This window comes from Patiria miniata, unplaced genomic scaffold (assembly GCF_015706575.1).
Source record: "Patiria miniata isolate m_02_andy unplaced genomic scaffold, ASM1570657v1 HiC_scaffold_20, whole genome shotgun sequence".
In the NCBI taxonomy this organism is placed as follows: domain Eukaryota; kingdom Metazoa; phylum Echinodermata; class Asteroidea; order Valvatida; family Asterinidae; genus Patiria; species Patiria miniata.
The window spans coordinates 35,793,145-35,811,261 of NW_024037059.1; the positions used below are offsets into that span (position 1 = coordinate 35,793,145).

At 40.2% G+C, this 18,117-nt stretch overlaps 1 protein-coding gene and 1 pseudogene across 3 annotated transcripts; both read left to right on the forward strand.

The window, feature by feature from the left end:
• Positions 1-641: 641 nt before the first annotated feature.
• Positions 642-5,169, forward strand: LOC119728090 (annotated as a pseudogene).
• A 1,353-nt stretch (positions 5,170-6,522) lies between these two features.
• Positions 6,523-17,460, forward strand: LOC119728864 (uncharacterized protein in LEU2 3'region-like). Of its 3 annotated transcripts, XM_038201296.1 has the most exons (7): positions 6,523-6,799; positions 7,058-7,196; positions 11,226-11,528; positions 12,175-12,402; positions 13,268-13,504; positions 14,577-14,658; positions 15,157-17,460. In XM_038201296.1, exons 2-7 carry the CDS (start codon positions 7,190-7,192, stop codon positions 15,536-15,538), a joined length of 1,239 nt encoding a protein of 412 aa, XP_038057224.1. In that variant the 5' UTR covers positions 6,523-6,799; positions 7,058-7,189; the 3' UTR covers positions 15,539-17,460. The 3 variants fall into 3 exon arrangements, with proteins under 3 accessions (XP_038057224.1, XP_038057222.1, XP_038057223.1); XM_038201294.1 differs by lacking the exons at positions 6,523-6,799; positions 7,058-7,196 and adding an exon at positions 9,340-9,641; XM_038201295.1 differs by lacking the exons at positions 6,523-6,799; positions 7,058-7,196 and adding an exon at positions 9,340-9,641 and having other exon boundaries at positions 13,367-13,504.
• Positions 17,461-18,117: the final 657 nt, after the last annotated feature.

Here is an 18,117-nt window from a genome sequence, read left to right on the forward strand (position 1 = left end):
TGGTGCATATACCGCGCGATGTAGCGCAGAACGCAACGGTACCGGTGTAGTGTGAATTAGGACCATTGATTTCCATGTCTGTGTATATGGAGATCAATGATTAGGACCATTGATTTCCATTATTGATGTACATCAATGATGAGGACTATGAAATACGGACTCATTGATAGTATTGCGCATGCCTAAAGGAAGATAACTGGGAGAGTGACTGGTCACGTGTGAGGGTTCAACCAAGAAGAGTAAACATTGACCAGATTTCCGAAGCCCGAGTAAAAATTCCAAGTACACCGGAAAAGAGGAGTTACCAGTTGGTGTTTCAACCGTTTAAAACCACCCACGTGACGGGCTCTCGACCAATAGGAATGGATAAACTGTCTGGTTATGAATACTCGAAAAGGACTGTGCTTGAAATTTGGTGGGTTTTTTTGCATTTACATAAAAAGAACAGCCGTGAGGGATATCTACCCGGAATCAAATCGTGTTTTTAGAAACTGCTACTCAAAGCGACGCATGTTTGACACCGTTTTCACAAACAAAATATACCGTGAAATCTGCAATAGCGCATTTCTCATCTGTGAGTGGAGTACATTATTAGCTGTGCACATAATCAGGTCATTGTCGAGAAAACATAGGCCCTAGTCATGATTCTACTGAAGCATCGCCTGGTTAGTGATGGATTCTTGTCTAGTCGCCTGTTGGTTTTTGCTCTGTTCATTACAGCTTGCAAAGTTGTATTAGTTTTGTCGCAGCCACGGAATGGTAAGTCGTTATTTTTGTTAAATATTTTCAATTGGGCACATATTCATTGTAGTTTCAATAAAAAAGCGTTCTCGGAGAGAATCCCGTACCATTTATCGACGTAACTCTATAAACATGCTATACACATGCATCATTGTCTAAAAATGATTTGGTTGGGACTCGAACCCACGACCTCCAGATTACTGGTGTACAGATATTTTGACCAGTTGGCCACCCTTTTGTCAGGGTTAGATGGGCGAATGGCCAGTTGATTGACCGCGTTATTGCAGTGGGAACCGCAATCATTTTTTTTTAAAGTATCATTCGGTATCTACTTATCCTCGGCAGGCTATTTTTGAATCTGCTCTTTCTCACTGCCAGCATTATTTCAGTACAACCCGAGAGGGAACGATGTGTTAGACTCATGCTTTGGTCTTCAGAAATTTACAAAACCTAAAAAAAAGAGTAAATCCGACTGCCGAAATTCAATGACTCAACTAAGGGCAAGACTTTAGACTATGTACAAAATTGAAACTTGTTGAGACACTAAAGAATTTGCTGTTTGTATTTATTTGAACAAAGGGTACTTTTTCACTTTTCACTTACTTGCTTCTGATTATAGCTCCTGGTTATCTGGGATGCTACCAGGACTGTGAAGATCTGACCTGCGCAGATGACGGGAGTGATCGTGTGCTCCCGATTGGACCAAGTGGCAGCAAAGGCAGCAGCAATCAGTCTGTAGAATGGTGCTTCAAACACTGCTTGGATGGTGAAATCATCAGCTACAAATACGCAGGACTAGAATACAAATATGAATGTTTTTGTGGAAATAACGAAGACTACGGCAGACACGACATAAGGGACGACTCTGAGTGTCAAGATAGGTGCGAGGGAAACAGCGACCAGTTCTGTGGAGATGATAAGAGGATCTCTATCTACAGAAGTAAGGCTTCATCCATTAATTTACATGTGTTAGATCAATTTTTTTTTCCGAAGAAACTTTAACCGACGCTTTGAAATCCAAGAATTGTTAAGAGTGTTGGCGGAGATGTTGATGTCAACATGTACAGGCAGAAAAAAGGCCTTGAGCTATGAACCGAAATGTGCAGTATGTATAGGACGTCCTATCATTTCCTCCAGTAACATGTAATGAATAATCGACATTGGTCAAACTAAAGGGGCGGTTACCTAACTCCTTCTTCTGTTTCATTTGCATACAAAAAACGCGAAACTGCGAAACAGTTCCGACACAATGAGTCCGAAGGATGGCTCATAGTGTGATGTTTATATTATCTTGGCTGCTTTCTCTCTGTTTTTATAAATGACTTATTATTTAAAAGTAGATCGTATTCTGGAAGTTGGTCCAGTTTTCGGAATTTCTTCTTTCCTTTCTTGTTATAACAGTATCAGACGGAGTATGCGGTAATGACATAGGACCACCCGCCAACGGAGCCCACAACATCGCCAACCCGCGTTCACTGCCTTACAATCTCAACAACTTCAAGTTCTTCGGGACTCGCGTAGATTTCTCCTGTGACCCTGGATATACCCTCCATGGAGCATCAAACATTGAATGTATTGAGACTGGCTACAACAACGTCACGTGGAGTGACTCGGTACCAACATGTGAAGGTATTTAAGTAAGATACAGTAACCTGCCATAATCAGAAAAGAATGAAATTAGACAACACTAAATTTTGATTTCGTGCTTTCACTAAATCGCTTTCACTAAACAACGTCACGTGGAGTGCCTACAGCTGTATTATTACTTCGACAACAGTCCCATCGTATATACAAGTATATGAAGCATTCCGTCATTTTATTAAAGGTTTTTCCAGCTATTTTAAAACCTATATTAAGAGTATACTAAAATATGAAAATGCCACCAACTAAATATGAAAAAACCTACTTTCAGAAGGGGAAACAACGAAGCGGTGTTGCAAACTGCATTTGTTCTGATCTTTCCTTTCTTCATTTTGTTGTGCATCAACTAATCACACTACCCAAATGTAGGTTTCTAAAAGTTGTGAGAAACAATACTTAACCGAACGGACATTGGCGTACCGAGTGTTAATGTGTTAATTGACATTGACAATATTATTGCACATCGTAGTGATAGACATTAATGATCTGCATAATCAATATGAAACTAAAGAGATAGAGAAAATGATGAAGAAATGTTCAGCTTTATTTTAAAGAAAGGACGCAAACTCCTCCAAAATGATATATGCTAGGAAAACCCGCATGTATAGTCATGTGCAGGAATCGAACCTGGGTCTCAGAAGTGAAAAGCGAAGAAAGTACCGCCACTGCGCCAGCCTAACTCAAACTGGCCAATATTTTATTTCATCCAGCTGATGATTACGGGGCTACTTCTACAGACCGATATAACAGTTCCAGCACAACGGCAAAGGGGACTAATGATACCCATAAAGGAGAGTTAGAGACAGGTACGAAAAATAAAAAATAATCAAGAAACTTACTCTGCATTGTATAATACTTCTTCCGACATTATCATTGCCTAATTATTAGTACATTGGATCATTTGGGTTTTTTTGTGCATTTTGTTTTCGTCTGAAGCAACAAAATTGCTCAAAATCTTATGTGAGATGTACAACAACTAACTAGTTGAAATTTCATCTCGCGATACATTTTAAGAAAACAGAGAAAACGTATATAGGCCTATGCAAGTTTTTTGGGGGGGGTCTCGTAACTGGATTATGTTGCTAACGCACGTACAATCAATTAAAACCACCTTGTTGATAGTTTTCTTCCATTTCAGGTGGAATAATTTTCAGAGGGTATGTGACACACTAGTCCTATCTTTACTTTGAGCAATATTCATCCAATAGCAGTATTATTTTGTAGCTATTTGAAGGATTAGATATCGCTGTCAAAACAAGGTTAGCTTCTAAGTAGTGGTTTAAAATAATCCTCGAGAAGGCTAGTCTTCAGTCAAGACTGCTGCATTGTTTTTTTTCTTCCACAGGTATGATAGTTGGAATAGCAGTTGGAATAATAGCGGCATTGACTGTGGCTCTTTTGGTGGTGGTGATATATCTACGGAAGAAAAGGTATATATAACTGCTTCCATGCACCTCGCACACCATTAAACAAGAATCAGGCTTGTCTTACCGAGCTGGACTCAAGACTCACAAAATTTATAGTCAGTAACTTAATCAGTCACTCAGTCGGGTCCAGTTTTTTGCTTAACGACCACTTGCTACTTGCATACTTTTTTATTGTTTTAAATGACAAGGATGTCGTAGAGCGAGCCACTTTAACCAGTGGCTTAGCCGGGGGAGGGGTTAAGGACGTATTCACTTCTCAACATTTTTGAAAGAGTGCCTTTTTTTCACAAGTGCCCTTTTTTCACGAGCGCCCTTTTTAACGAGTTTCCATTTTTTTGGAATGTCGCCCGAACGTCGGCAATGGACCGATCCAGTAAGCACCGCCCCATGGTGTTCTGACCAATCACAGCCGTGATTTATGTCCGACGTGCGTGCACTAAAGTCCGACATGCGCGCACGCGCGAATGATGCACGCGGAAGGAACATGCAGCGTGCACTGGCATTGGAGAGGAGCGCATGTTAATTTGCCCACGTGCGCACTGGGCGGAGCTTACTGGATCGGTCCATTGTGCCGCCAAAATGTGCCGTGAAAAGTGCCAAATTATTTTGTCCGACGATAGTGCCCATGATCGCCTGGTTTGAACAGCCCCCCCCCCCCCCCCTAGTTTAAAGAGGGTGAGCAAACTTTGAAATTAAACGGTTAATAACTAAATAGTTTTGGGAAAAGCGTGTGAAATTGTTTCTCGGGCAAAATTGAATTTTAAGAGTTGGTGAATTTAAATGAAAAACGCATTAAAATAAAACCAACATTTACAAAACGATGGGTTTGACGAAGCAAATTTTAGAAAAAAATACCACATTTTTTTAACGTCACCAGCATGTCATGTTTGTAAATTTGTATTGACTATACGATTTGAAACCTGCAGAACAAGAACCGCAACAAAATATCTGTCTGAAAAAAACATAAATGTATGGTTGTTCTGTTATTAATCCTACAACATATAAACTCCCTCAATACGAGTCACATTTGAAAAATACAAATTTCCATGGTTTTTGTTAATTTCCAGAGCCAATAAAAGAACTGGAAGTTCAGAAGTTGTCATGGACACGGTGGGACCAAAAACACGCCAACAGTTCGTACCGTTGACCAGTAGTTAGCCAACCCAGCACTGAACCAACCCAAGCAGCCCCACCCGTGTACAGCCAGGTCGCTAAGAATAAAAACGCCCATCACGATCACGTGTACGCTACTCCTGATGACGTCACTGCACCGGGGGACACGCCTACCAACCGTGATGGTGGTGAGAGTGGTTGGGTTGAAAATACAGTGTACGGGTGCGAATCCTTTCCAATTGAGTGACGACAGAGAATGCAATACAGAAATAACACCGCACATGCAGAACCACTCACAATGTAAAAAGCCTAAATAGATAAAGTATTACCAACTGTAAATTAAATCTCATCATTTGAAACATAGTTTATCTTTAATTTCAAAGTTCCAGTGAAAGGATTTTTCAGCTAAGCCCCTAATTATTATATACCTGTTCTTTACACTTGTCGCTGAATTAAATTGCGGCATTATAATACATGCACATACATTCAGGAAAATGGCTTTCCGTTCGAGCCTTGCCTTGTTCAGTGTCTCATGTTCACAGTGTATCCGCTTGTCACTTCATAAAAGCCACGGGAAATATACTGCTGTTAATCCATTTACATGCCAAAAATGCGGTTTAAAGTAACACTATGTGGAATTTATATACAGTGTGTTGAACATTTCGACCGGTGCGTGTCATACGAACCGCATGGTGTCACCGTAATTTTTGAAGGCAATGGACACCATTTGCGAACATTCAACATAAATCTGTCAAAATATCATGAAATATCCTACTTGATTGCAAGTAAATAATAGCATCAAGCATCCTGTAAAATCATTAGTACAGTATGCTGTTATTTTTTAGAATAAACGAGTTTAACATCAGATCCTTGCGGTGGTTATAGGACCAAACCATGCGTCGAGAAAATGAAAGATGCACATTCGCAGTTTTCTCAAAAGAAAACAAATGTCTTCTGGGATGAAATTGCGACAGGTTATTTTTTTATAACCTGCTTCAGATCTGTTGTTTTTCCCTGAATCGGCAAAAACACATTTTTGTTTTTGCAAACCATTACCTATTAAGTACGAATAGCTGAATGTGAGTCTTCCAATGCAGGGAAATAGCACAGTGGATAGCACAATTATCTGTTATTTCAAGTTTAAAGAGGTATACAAGTTCAAGTACGCTTAAAGAAATGTCAATAAGCCTTTTGTAGAGATGGTGGACACAGTAGGAGGGCGCTATTTAGAGCCCAAAAGTCTTTTACCCACTTCGCAAAAGCACCATCCATGTTGTGTCCACACTCTCTCAAAAATGTTAATATTAGTGACAAAATGTAATAGACAATGTTCCAAACAAAAAAAAGTTTGCCGATTCAAGGAACTTTACTATAGTATACAGCGATGCCCGAAGCAGGTTATTAAGAGACTAATCTGTCGAAATTTCAGATCAGTAGATGTGACACTTTAGTTGAGAAAACTGAGAAAGTGCATTATCATTTTTTGTCGACGCAAAGCATAGGTTTCCGTTGAAAGCATGATGGTTTGGTCCTCAATCGCGAGGAAATGAAGTGTAGCGGCAAGTTGTGAAATTTAATTTGGGTTTATCATAATTGTTATTTCAAAGTGTTTTCTAAACTTTAATTTATGATCACGCATACCTTTGATTGGAAATAAGTTTGTTGCGGTAAAACTGTGCGTACGTTAATCGTTCCCGTACTTTCGTAATAGCGCCCTCTTGTGATATGGTGCATTTTGTAAGGTCAAAGTGTAAATTCTTCATGATTCCGATGATTCGTAAACAATGAACGTGTACCAAATTTATCTCCCCAAATCAATGTAAAATTATCAGGTTTTCTAAGTCCCAAATGTTGTAGTTTCGGATCCAGCACAATCGGTAAGCCTTGTTGATTTATTCATGGATATAATTTATCGTATTCTGAGTGATTTAGTAAGATTATTTGTAGCTTTTCAAAGTGAAGATTTATATGTTTTGGGGGTGTTTACTTACACGTACAGGGATAATGTACGCACTATGTCAAGTGAAGGCTCAAGCTCAATCGCATATATATTTGACTAATTAATCTAATGGTTTATTATGTTTTTCTGTAATTGTTAATACTAAAGTTAAGTATTGTAATTTGTGTAATTACAGTGAACCACCACCACCACCTCCACAAGAACCAAATACAGCAGCAATAAAGTACATGCCTCAGGGTGCGTTCAGAAAGGGACCGAATACTTCGAATAAAAACACTTGTGTAGCAAATGACGTTTGCAAGGCTACATGAAGGGTAATTCCTCTTTTCTACCCCCCCCCCCCCAGAACCGCGCCTGATCCCAGCAAAGGCACTGCCCTCTAAGCTTGGCTGCTACACAAGTTGTAGCAGTATTCAATGTCACCCTATCTAATATCTATCAAACTTGTTCAATTAAGAGGTATTGACAGTTATGTGGTTTAATCCATGGGGGTTCTGGCAGTTGGTGACAGACCTGTACAAAAGCTATGGGAAATATTGTGACAGTTCCATCAGTATAGGAGGGCTAAGGGGAAAGGACCTAATACAAATACATATCTTAATTTCTTCTTGCTGTATCATAGGCGTCAATCCTGGGGGGGGGGGGGGGGGGGGGGGGCAGGGGGACATGTTTCTCCCCCCCCCCCCCCACACACACACACACTTTTTGAAGGGTGGGGGACACAATATCAAATGTCCCCCTCCCTCAGATTTTTGAACTCGTGCCTCATTTACAGAGCCCTATTATGTACTACAATGAATCTTTTGCTAAGAAAATATTGGTTAAAGTGGTCGAAATTGCCTCAGATCACACCACATGAGCATCTAGAATCCGAATTTTGTAGGGGCCCTTAAGCGGGCCCCGAACCCCACGCTGTAAGGGCTTCGCACTTCGCGCTCGCATTATTTATGATCAAGGTATGTCCCCCCCCCCCCACTTTTGAGAAGTGATTGACGCCCCTGTGCTGTATCGACCTGTACTCTGTGCTAACTAAATATGAACATGTAAAATATTCTTTTAAAAATAAAAGCCATGCAACAAAGTGTTTTAGGGATTCCATACTTAACAAGATTTTAAGTCTATTATGATTCCACGGTGTATTGAAAATGTAATAAAAACGCGGGGTATACATTTACAAGGTCAACAACAACAAGAGTGTGTACTTTCTTATGCGCATCGATCAGTCCCATAATGCTTTTCACGATGGCCTACGATGGCGGTACGGTATCAGTGCAATTTGCCACTAATTATATCGACCATTTTGTGTTTCCAACATGCACTGCTCCACTTTAAATACTATAAGCGTTATATTGAAAGTAATTATAGCACTGTGTAAAATTCTAAAACTGTTTACACACCTTGTTGAATTTCCTAACATCAATTTCATGAGAGATCCGCTTTCGTGTTGGCACTTGGCAGAGCAGGCCTATTGTCTATGAGTTTCGAATTGTATGCTAATTGTATCATAATTAATTTCACCGTTAATAAGCTGGCGGATTTTGTTTCGAAACAAGTCATTATGATGACAGTGCAAGTTATAAATCTTATAGCGAGCGTGTGTACAGGTCGTTCATTCGCTTCCCTGCATTAAAGGGGCACTCCAACTCGCATAAGGTTGTAGCCGTTTGTAATGACCGTTATGATTTATTAGAGTCCATGGTAATATAAGTGGTATTTAATAAGCCTCTGTAATAATGACGTCACACTTTGTTTGCGTGTGTGCTTTCCTATGGTGCTCAGTGGACCGTGGGCCCCCGCTGGCTCCACAGGAAAGTGCACATGTAAACAAAGTCTGACGTCATTAGTACAGAGGCTTAGTTGATAAATGTAAGAAATACAACATGAATACGAAACAAATCAAATATATAAAGCAAAAGTTACACGCATTTCTACCTATTTATCCAAAGAATTGGGCCTCATCAGCGATCATTATACCAAATGTGAATTTCATTGATATGACAACTCAAATAAAAGCAAAAACATTAATAATTATTTTGAAGAATAAATGGATACTTTGATGAGAAAGTCTGACCTTAACTTATGATTAAAACGTTAGTACTGATCAGTCACATACAAAATCAATAGTTCCTTATATTTCATAAAGTCCTGGTCTACGTGCTGAAGTATTTGTTACTCTTGTATTATGATTTTTACTTTCATTTTTAACGTAGTGTTGTCAATTTCAAAGAGGATAAGAATGCAGATAGGCCTACATTTGATTTCAATGAAGTATTTTAGTATTTACATATTTTTATTGGTGATTTATGGTCGGAATGAAATACATTTGTACAATACTCGGTGTAAATAAGTTATGATTGGTAACTTGTTCCCCCCCCCCCCCCACCACCACCAAAAAAAGTTCCTTGAACTTTGTTTTTACAGTAGCATAAACAAAACCATGCGGTGTTCCGTGACGGATATCCACCCGGAACCAAATCGTACTTTTCCAACTGCAACTCAAAGCCACGGATTTGAAGCATACTTAACAAAGGAATTACTGGTGAAAGGTGCAGTGGTGCATTTCTCATCTATGGGTTGAATAGGTCTGCATACATGTATATATATATAGTTGCGCACAGGTCATTGTCGAAGAAACATGGCCATGTTTCTTCCAAAGCATCAGCGGGTTAGTGATGGATTATTGTCTGGTCGCCCGTTTGTTTTCACTCTGTTTACTACAGCTTGCAAGCTTGTATTAGTTTTGTCGCAGCCACGGAATGGTAAGCAATTTTAGATGTCTTTTTTTTTGGGGGGGGGGGGGGATAGGGCTGAGTGACACCGAATACATTTGGGAAGAACTAAGGGTAATGTGGGGAGTGTGGCCTAGTGTATGGTTAAGATATGTGACTCATGATCAGAGGGTTACAGTTTCGAATCCAGCTGCTGGCCATATGTTGTGTCCTTGGGCAAGCTCCCCCCCCCCCTCCACTTGCTTCTCTCCACCCAGGAGTATAAACGGGTATTAGCTGGGGAGTAACCTGCGAAGGACGGGCAGCCCAGGGGAATAGAACATTATATTCTCAGTCGTTTCATGCCATACACTGAAACCGGGGATAAACGCAGGCCTGATGGGCCACATTGGCTCGTGACGGTCTGTACTTTCCTACTCAGTGTAATGGTACCCCGGAAGGCACGGATTTTAGTTGTGTGTTGCATACCGGAAGACGAGTGATGTGATACATACAGGGTAGTGCAGGGTAGTGCAAAAAGAAGGAAAGTGACAGGAATTTTAACTTACTTATAAACTAAACTTAGTTGAACTATTTTTTTTTATAATGTAGTGAAGAATAGCTCCTCTACCATACGTGCTGGAAAATTGCAAGAATAGTGTCAGTATGCTAATTTGAATACAAGTCACTAAAATCACGTTGTCCGCGTGTAAGTTTAGTGTAGTGTTTTAGTCTTCAAATCAAGCTCCGGGACCTCAGTCAAACGGATGGAATAAAGCCGTCCCTGGACAAATTGACCTATCGCCGTTTGCGAGTTCGCCACGCCCCTTAGACAATCCTATGGATTTTTTTGGGCACTAAATTTGGTTAGTCTCAGATTTTGCGGGTTCCGCGTCCATTTGTATTGCATGTAATTGGAAAATATTTCACAAGCTGCGATTCTCATGCAATTCTACCGCGATAGGTCAATAGGTTTGGCACATGAACATTTTAAACTACCATATCGCAGAGACAAAATATGCATTTGAAATCTTTTTTTTCGTCACTTAATATGTTTAAATATCAATATTTCAATACCATTAAATTGATTTTTTTAAATGTGCTCAACGAGTAAGTAAAAATTGCTGTCAAAAGTACCCTGTATAGTAGTCTGACCCCATACCCTGCATGCAAAGACGAGGGCCAACTGGTTCCAATTGGCCACTTTTAACAAGTCTAATTAATGCATGTGTCTGATTATTCTTCATCATTGTAACATATTTTCTTGGTAATTTTGGGACAGCCTAGAGTTTAGTTCATCACTTTTTACTTTGCGGGCCATGATTCATTTGACTCCATAAATGTCCTATAGGAATGTACACAAATCAATAGGGCGAGTGAACGTCCCGCCAAAGTTAATGGCTAACGTGAAGGACCTGTGAGACTGAAACCCTGCAAGTATTGGGAATGGAACATTTTGGAAGTCAAGGGTAGGTGGGGCCTGGGATGTATAGTTGTAGAGTATCCAAAAAGGACAATTTGTGGGCCAAAAAGCGTTTTATAGATCAAATAATTGAAGGGAAAAAAAGAGTTTACGGCACTGTTTTTTGTTGTTGCATTTATCAATTTTTAAAATCGTATATGTTCTGATTAAAGCCCCTGGTTATTTGGGATGCTACGAGGATTGTACTGGTTTTTTTGGCGGTTGTAATCGTGCCCTGCCGATCGGACCAGTAGATAGCGACGATCAATCTGTGGAGCGGTGCTTTAAGAACTGTCTAGATACGCGTACAACGAGCTACGAGTACGCGGGACTTGAACACAAAAACGAATGTTTCTGTGGAAATACTGAAGACTACGGCAGATTTGGAAAAAAGGCGGACTCTCATTGTCAAGACACTTGTACGGGAAACAGCGACCAGATCTGTGGAGACTCAGACCGGATCTCTATATACAGAGGTAAGGCTGCATCTACTAGTACATGTGTATACAGTTGTACTAATAATTATACAAAATATATAGCAGTGGCAGATCGAAAAAAATATGGAGGTGGGGAGGGGGTTGGGGCACTGAGGTGTTGAAGTCTAGAATTGTTCAAGTGGGGGTGAGGGAGGATGCGTTAAAGTCAACACAAAAACAAAGACCCCGAGCGATGAAACCGAGATGTGCAATATTTGATGACATTTTAAGCAACGAAAAATTAGTTAGCTACCCTCTTTATACAGCTTTGCAAAAACATAGGGGGGCCTAAAAAAAAAGCGAATCCAAGTCCAACTGAATAATAAGGCGTTAACGATAATCAAGGTATCTAAAATGACCAGATTGAACTTGTTATCTTCACAGGATAGTCAGACTGACAAAATAGAATGTTGTACCATCACTTTAATTTGGCAAATTTTATCTTATCAGATTACGAGCTATATGCTGTTATTTCAGACACCCTGTAAAATGTCACCGTAAAACAAATCTTGTTTTGTATATGGGTTAGCAGTTTGAAAGACAATTGCTAGATTATGGCAGAAATATTCGGTCTATTTTTTCCCCTTATAAATTACTTCTTCAAGTTTCATACATTTCAAAGCATTGGTCCAATCCCCCATTACAGTTTCGCAAGGAGTATGCAGTAATGACATAGGACCACCCACCAACGGAGCCCATAACATCACCAACCCGCGTTCACTGTCTTACAATCTCAACAACTTCAAGTTCTTCGGGACTCGTGTAGATTTCTCCTGTGACCCTGGATATACCCTCCATGGAGCATCAAGCATTGAATGCATTGAGACTGGCTACAACAACGTCACGTGGAGTGACTCGGTACCGACATGTGAAGGTAAATCTGGGCGCAATTTCATGGTGCTGTTAAGCAGGAAAACATACAACAAATTTCGTTGCAAAGCTGGTAACCAGTAACAAGAGATATATTATAAGTATCAAGTGGTTTTTTGCCTGGTAGCCCTATGTTGCTAAGCAAACGTTTTCTGCTTGAAGCAAATGCTTCTGGACATTAACTCCACATGATTGTGTGTTTTATCGAATTCATCATACATTAAATTAACCCAATTGAACATCAGTGTTTATTTCATGAAGTGGCAAAATTTTCCCTGATGCAAAAACTGCACTACCAAGACACCGACCGAAAAGAATCCACCGACGTTTAGTTATTGAATTATTTCTTCACAAAATTCGAATTATTGGCTGCCAGACAATAATTTAGCTCTCGCAAGGCGGGTTCAGTTGTGTGCAAAATGAAAGCCATCTTTTCAGAGGGTTGCAGACGCCAAAAATCGGATTAAAGTTGTGTTTTAGTCAGAACAAAACACACGAATTGAACATTCGTTAGAAGAAAAAAACCCAATTTTTTAAAGAGCACGGGATATCCCACTTTAAGATTATTTTCCCTCTTAGCTTAGACAATTTATGCAGAAAACTGAACATTTGCCTCATTTCTTAATTGAAGGCTTTTCCTGAGTACATGCAAGCAATGGACACGGGACAAAATTTCTAATAAATCAAAACCAAATGACAAGTCAGTCTCAAGTTAGTACAAGTATTGAACAATGACCAAGGACTACCTCTGTCATTTGAAAAGCATCTCACGTGACTCGAGATCAGCTGACTGAAATGGGATGCCGTAACTGCAACTCTTGGGTTGCACACATTTACATTGTGAGTTCTTCCATCCACATTGCCTACAGCCTCAGCAAATCTAACAACACTGAGCGCTTATACATCGCCTCATAGTACCACCCCATCGCAAACCACAACTACATTTCACATCTCCAAGCCATTAACAGGGTACACTACTGATGTGGGCGAGTCACAGACACACACAACCCAGAAGACCTCTTCAAAGATTCTATCTCCGACCCGGGAAAGCACAAAGGCTCCAGATCATCGAACAAACAGTCCTATCGCTGGAAAGTTAGGAACAGGTATGTCGTTGTTACAGTGCCAACTATAGTTTTGGCAGTCCATCTGTAGTTGGGGCATTCCCAACTGTAGTTGGGGCATTCCCAACTGAAGTTGGAGCATTCCCAACTATAGTTGAGCCATACACAATACTGTGTATGAGAGTCCCAAACTTAAGGTATAGACTGGCACCTGAACAACCAGTCCAACATTTAGTCTCTATTATTTCCACACATTTCTCCTTAGTCAGCCACCAGACTAATGACAATAATGAAGAGGTCAGTCTTTTCAAACAGTTGGACCATGGTTGGACGTGTAACCAGTCTAGTCTTCAGCCTCATTTTGAAATCACTTGACTTCTCTCTTAGGTCAAAAAAAAATAAGTCAGTCTCTGGTATGGTCAGCGCGCGCGTCGATTTTAATCATGCGCGTCAATCTTTTTTCCCCCAAAAATGTTCAGCGGTAGCTCCAACAGCGCCCTCTATTGCCGCACCTCCTCAGTTTTTTTTTACCAAAGAGCGCCAAGGAATGGGAAATTGCACCAAGGCAAATTATGGAGGACACCAATGTACATGAGGACACCAAAAAAGCAAAAAAGTACCCACCTTGTCTGTACAATCCAAGCGTGAAGAAGAAAAAAAGAAAAAAAAAGCCGCGTCCCCGCGTCAATTCCGGCCTGTGCTGGCTAAAGAGTGAGTCAAGTTGGTCTGATTTTGTTTTGCATGTTTTTCAGCACCCAATGTCCTACTCTGGGGCTGTCCCAGTTGATGGGGTAGGCTGGGTTGTTTAAGACCACAATTCAGAAAAGTAATCATGTGACCAATACAGCGTAAACTTGAAAATACTCCAATTTGTTAAGCACACAACCAGTTATACAGGGCCAAACACACAGTCGTTTCCGAGATTTGGCATTGAACCATAAGGTGTTTAGATTTTGGCGGATTTCGGGCAGGTTTCCACGAAAACACACCAGGGTAATAAAGGTTAAAGCACCATTTTTAGTCCTTGTAGGTCTAAGCCACAAGTTGTTAAATATAAGTTTTTCCTAGACCCCAATGATTACAATAATGGCAACTATGTATCGTCTGTCTGCAGGTGAAGTTGCTGGAATTGCTGTTGGGGCCCTGGTAGCATTAACTGTGCTGATAGTGGCAGTGTTTTTTCTATGGAGAAAAAGGTAAAAGGGCACAAGTCGGTGCAAAAGTCCTAGTGGACACTCACCATTTAGTCCACGCTGCCAATTTAAACTTTAAGATATAGGCCCATCTTTAAGTTTTCCCCGCACTACATCTTTATAGCGCACAACGAAAGCATTCGAACCACGTAATTTGTGTAAATTAGCCATACACATACTTTCTTAGACGCGGTTGGTTTATTCAAGGAAGCCATGTACAAACCATTCGTGAACATCCTTGTGCACCTCCTTAACCCTTAACCTCCCAGATGCTTCAAAATCCACCAGGTTTTGGAGGATTTTGAAGGATTGCGGAAGGTAAAACACAGCCACTACATGTATTACTTTACATGGCCTTATGCTCCTTAAAATTTGAAGTACACCGATTGTGATATTTAATTTGCCCCCCCCCCCCCCCAAGAAAAAGGGGAGGTGACATGGGTGTATAGGCCCCTTTATAAGGGTCACAGTTCGTAAATATTTTTGCAAACTTTTGTTTAGGATCAGGAAGCCTAAAGAACAGAAGGGATCAGACATTGCCTTGGATACGGTTGGTGCCCATTACGTAAACCACACGTTCGCCAACCCTATCTTGGATACCAGCGGCACTGCACAAAGCCAAGGCGATCGCGACAATGCTCCGCCCGTGTACAGCCAAGTCGTCAAGAAGAGACCCGCCGATGAGGGCGCCACACTTTCGGTTCCCCCTCAAAATGACCAAGACGGCGACAGCGGGTGGGTTGACAATGAAGTGTACGGATGCGAATCGTTTCCGATAGAGATTGAGGCGAGAAACAAAGATAGAGACGGACAACCAAACGACCAACCGCCGATTACCATGGAAGGAAAGCCGGGATGGGTGGAAAATATCATCTATGAATAGTATGATCCTAAAGAATAACATCAATCAAAGGCACTAGAATCATTTGCAATTATCCCAAAAGTAGCATACCAAATTATTATCAAAAAGCTTACTTGGATGAAAGATCGTTCTGAAAATTTGCCTCATATTGGTACAAATTATTGACAGGCTGTGATAATTTTTTTTAACTGAGGGTTTGGTGCCTTGACTGACATTGATAGATAAGGTGGTTCAGCGCTGGTGAGAGCATGTAAATGATGGATGTAGTTAAGTAACGATGAATGCACAAAATGGTTCACTCATGTTTAACCCCAGCAAGGCGCGGTTCTAGATCCAATATTTCAGGGGGGGGGGGCTAAACCCTTCGCAAATAACGTCACTTTATATATTCTGAACATTGCAGAACAAGCCTCTGTTTTCGTTAAAGTTTTTTTCTTGGCTGTTTCGGCATTTGCCAAACAGCCTTTGTTTTTGTCAAGTTACTTTTTTCAGTCATTTCCCATAGCATTTTTAGGCCTAAACGTTTTCATCGTGCATGGCATTTTGGGCACAACAATTAATCCGATTGCCTTTATACTTGGCACACACTTGGACTAGCACCTGCAGATGTATGCTGAACATTGACGTCATCATGACGTCATAAAAAGGTGGATTTTGAAATACATATAATGGAATGTCCGATCGTTATGAAACTTGGTGGGTAGGTATATTTACTGGTATACAAAAACCGAAGTGACGTCATCGTGACGTCATCAAGTAATTTCTTAAGGCCTATTTTGACACAGGTATACAGGTTCGAGTTGGTGCTAACTTGGTATGCACCAACATCGGGATGTGCAAACTATCAGTCTATATCGTGACCTGAATTTACGTCAACAAAATTCCGAAACATTGTCTAGTTTTCAATAGCATTTTTGGGGAAGGGCCAAGCTAGACTAAAGCAAGCCCCCCCCCCCCCAAGAACCGCGCCTGATCCCAGCAAAGGCATTGTCCTCTAAGATGGCTGCTACACAAGTTGTAGAAGCATTCAAGGTCACCCTATCTATCAAACCCCTTCAATTAACAGGTTTTGAAAGTAATGTGGTTTAATCCATGGGGCTTTTGGCAGTTGGTGACAAGCCTGTTCAAAAGTCAGATAGGAAGTGGATATATTTTTTGACGGTTTGTCACAGGGCTATCAGTTTAGAAGGGCTAAGGGGAAGGCGCCTAATACAAAATACATTTCTTAATTTCTTCTTGCTATGAATCTGTATTATCTGTGCTAATGTGAATATGTAAACATTCTTTAAAAATAAAAGCCATGCAACAAAGTGTTTTTTAGGCGTTCCATACTTAACAAGATTTTCCAAGTAAAGGCCTATATTACTAGGTGTATTGAAAATTTAATAACAACGCAGGGTATACATTTACAAGGTCAAAAACCAAAGTGAGTACTTTCTTATCGGCATCAGTCCTAAAATGCTTTTTAGTTTTCACGTTGGCCAAAATGGTGGTATATGTAAAAAAAAAAAAAAAAAAAAAAGCCTCTAATAATATCGACCATTTTGTATTTCCAACATGCACAGCTCCACTTTAAAAACCATAAGCATAGGAAGTTATAGCATTGTGTATAATTATAAAACTGTTTACGCAACTTGTTGAATTTCCTGACATCAATTTTCAGATGAGAGATCCGCTTTCGTGTTGGCAGAGCAGGCCTAAGTTTTCGTGAGTTTCGGATTGTATGCTAATTGTATCATATTTAATTTCACAGTTAATAAGCTGGTTTCGAAACAAGTCGTGATGTTGATATATAGTGCAAATAATAAACCTTATAGCGAGTTTTTTATCTACAGGTCATTGGCAGTTCATTGACTTTCCTGAATTAAAGGGGCACTCCTTTAATTCAGTGATGATTTACTAAGAGACCGTCCATCAGTAACAAGGGCGGATCCAGAACACAATTTTTTGGGGGGGGGGGGCCCAAAAAAATTTTGGTGCCCCAAAAAAGTGGGTCAAAAAAATTACGGCGTGGGGTTCGGGGCCCGCTTAAGGGCCCCGAAATTTTTTTGGATTCTAGATGCTCTGTGGTGCGATCTGAGGCAATTTCTGACCACTTTAACCAATGTTTTTTTGAGGAAAAGATGGTGGTGTACTCATTGCCTGCCTTTATTGCGATGTCACATAAAAAAAAAAAAATTGGTTTCGTTTTTTTTGGGGGGGGGCATGGCCCCCTTTGGCCCCCCCCTGGATCCGCCCTTGATCAGTAATGGTTATATTACGTAAATTGGATAAATGTAAGAAACACAACATAATACGAAACAAATCAAAGATCTAAAGCAAAAGTAAGACGTATTTCCAGCTATTTATGCAAACAATATAGCTTCAGCGATCATTATGCAAAATGTGCATTTAATTAATATGCAATAACTTTAAGAACAACATTTATCATAATTTTGAAGAATAAATATTTGATGCTTTGATGATGAGAGTCTTACCTTAACTTGCGAATAAAACTCTAGTACTGAACAACCACACACAAAATGAACTGTTCCTTTTATTTCACAAAGTCTACGCCTACGTGCGGATAATTTTTTTTACAACTTTTTTTTTACGTTGTC

Coding starts and splice junctions, on each gene's coding strand:
- LOC119728864 (XM_038201294.1), top strand. CDS start 9,518: ATGGCCATGTTTCTTCCAAAGCATCAGCGGGTTAGTGATGGATTATTG. Junction 12,403..13,267: donor CTCGGTACCGACATGTGAAG/GTAAATCTGGGC, acceptor CATTGCCTACAG/CCTCAGCAAATCTAACAACA. Junction 14,659..15,156: donor TTTTTTCTATGGAGAAAAAG/GTAAAAGGGCAC, acceptor ACTTTTGTTTAG/GATCAGGAAGCCTAAAGAAC.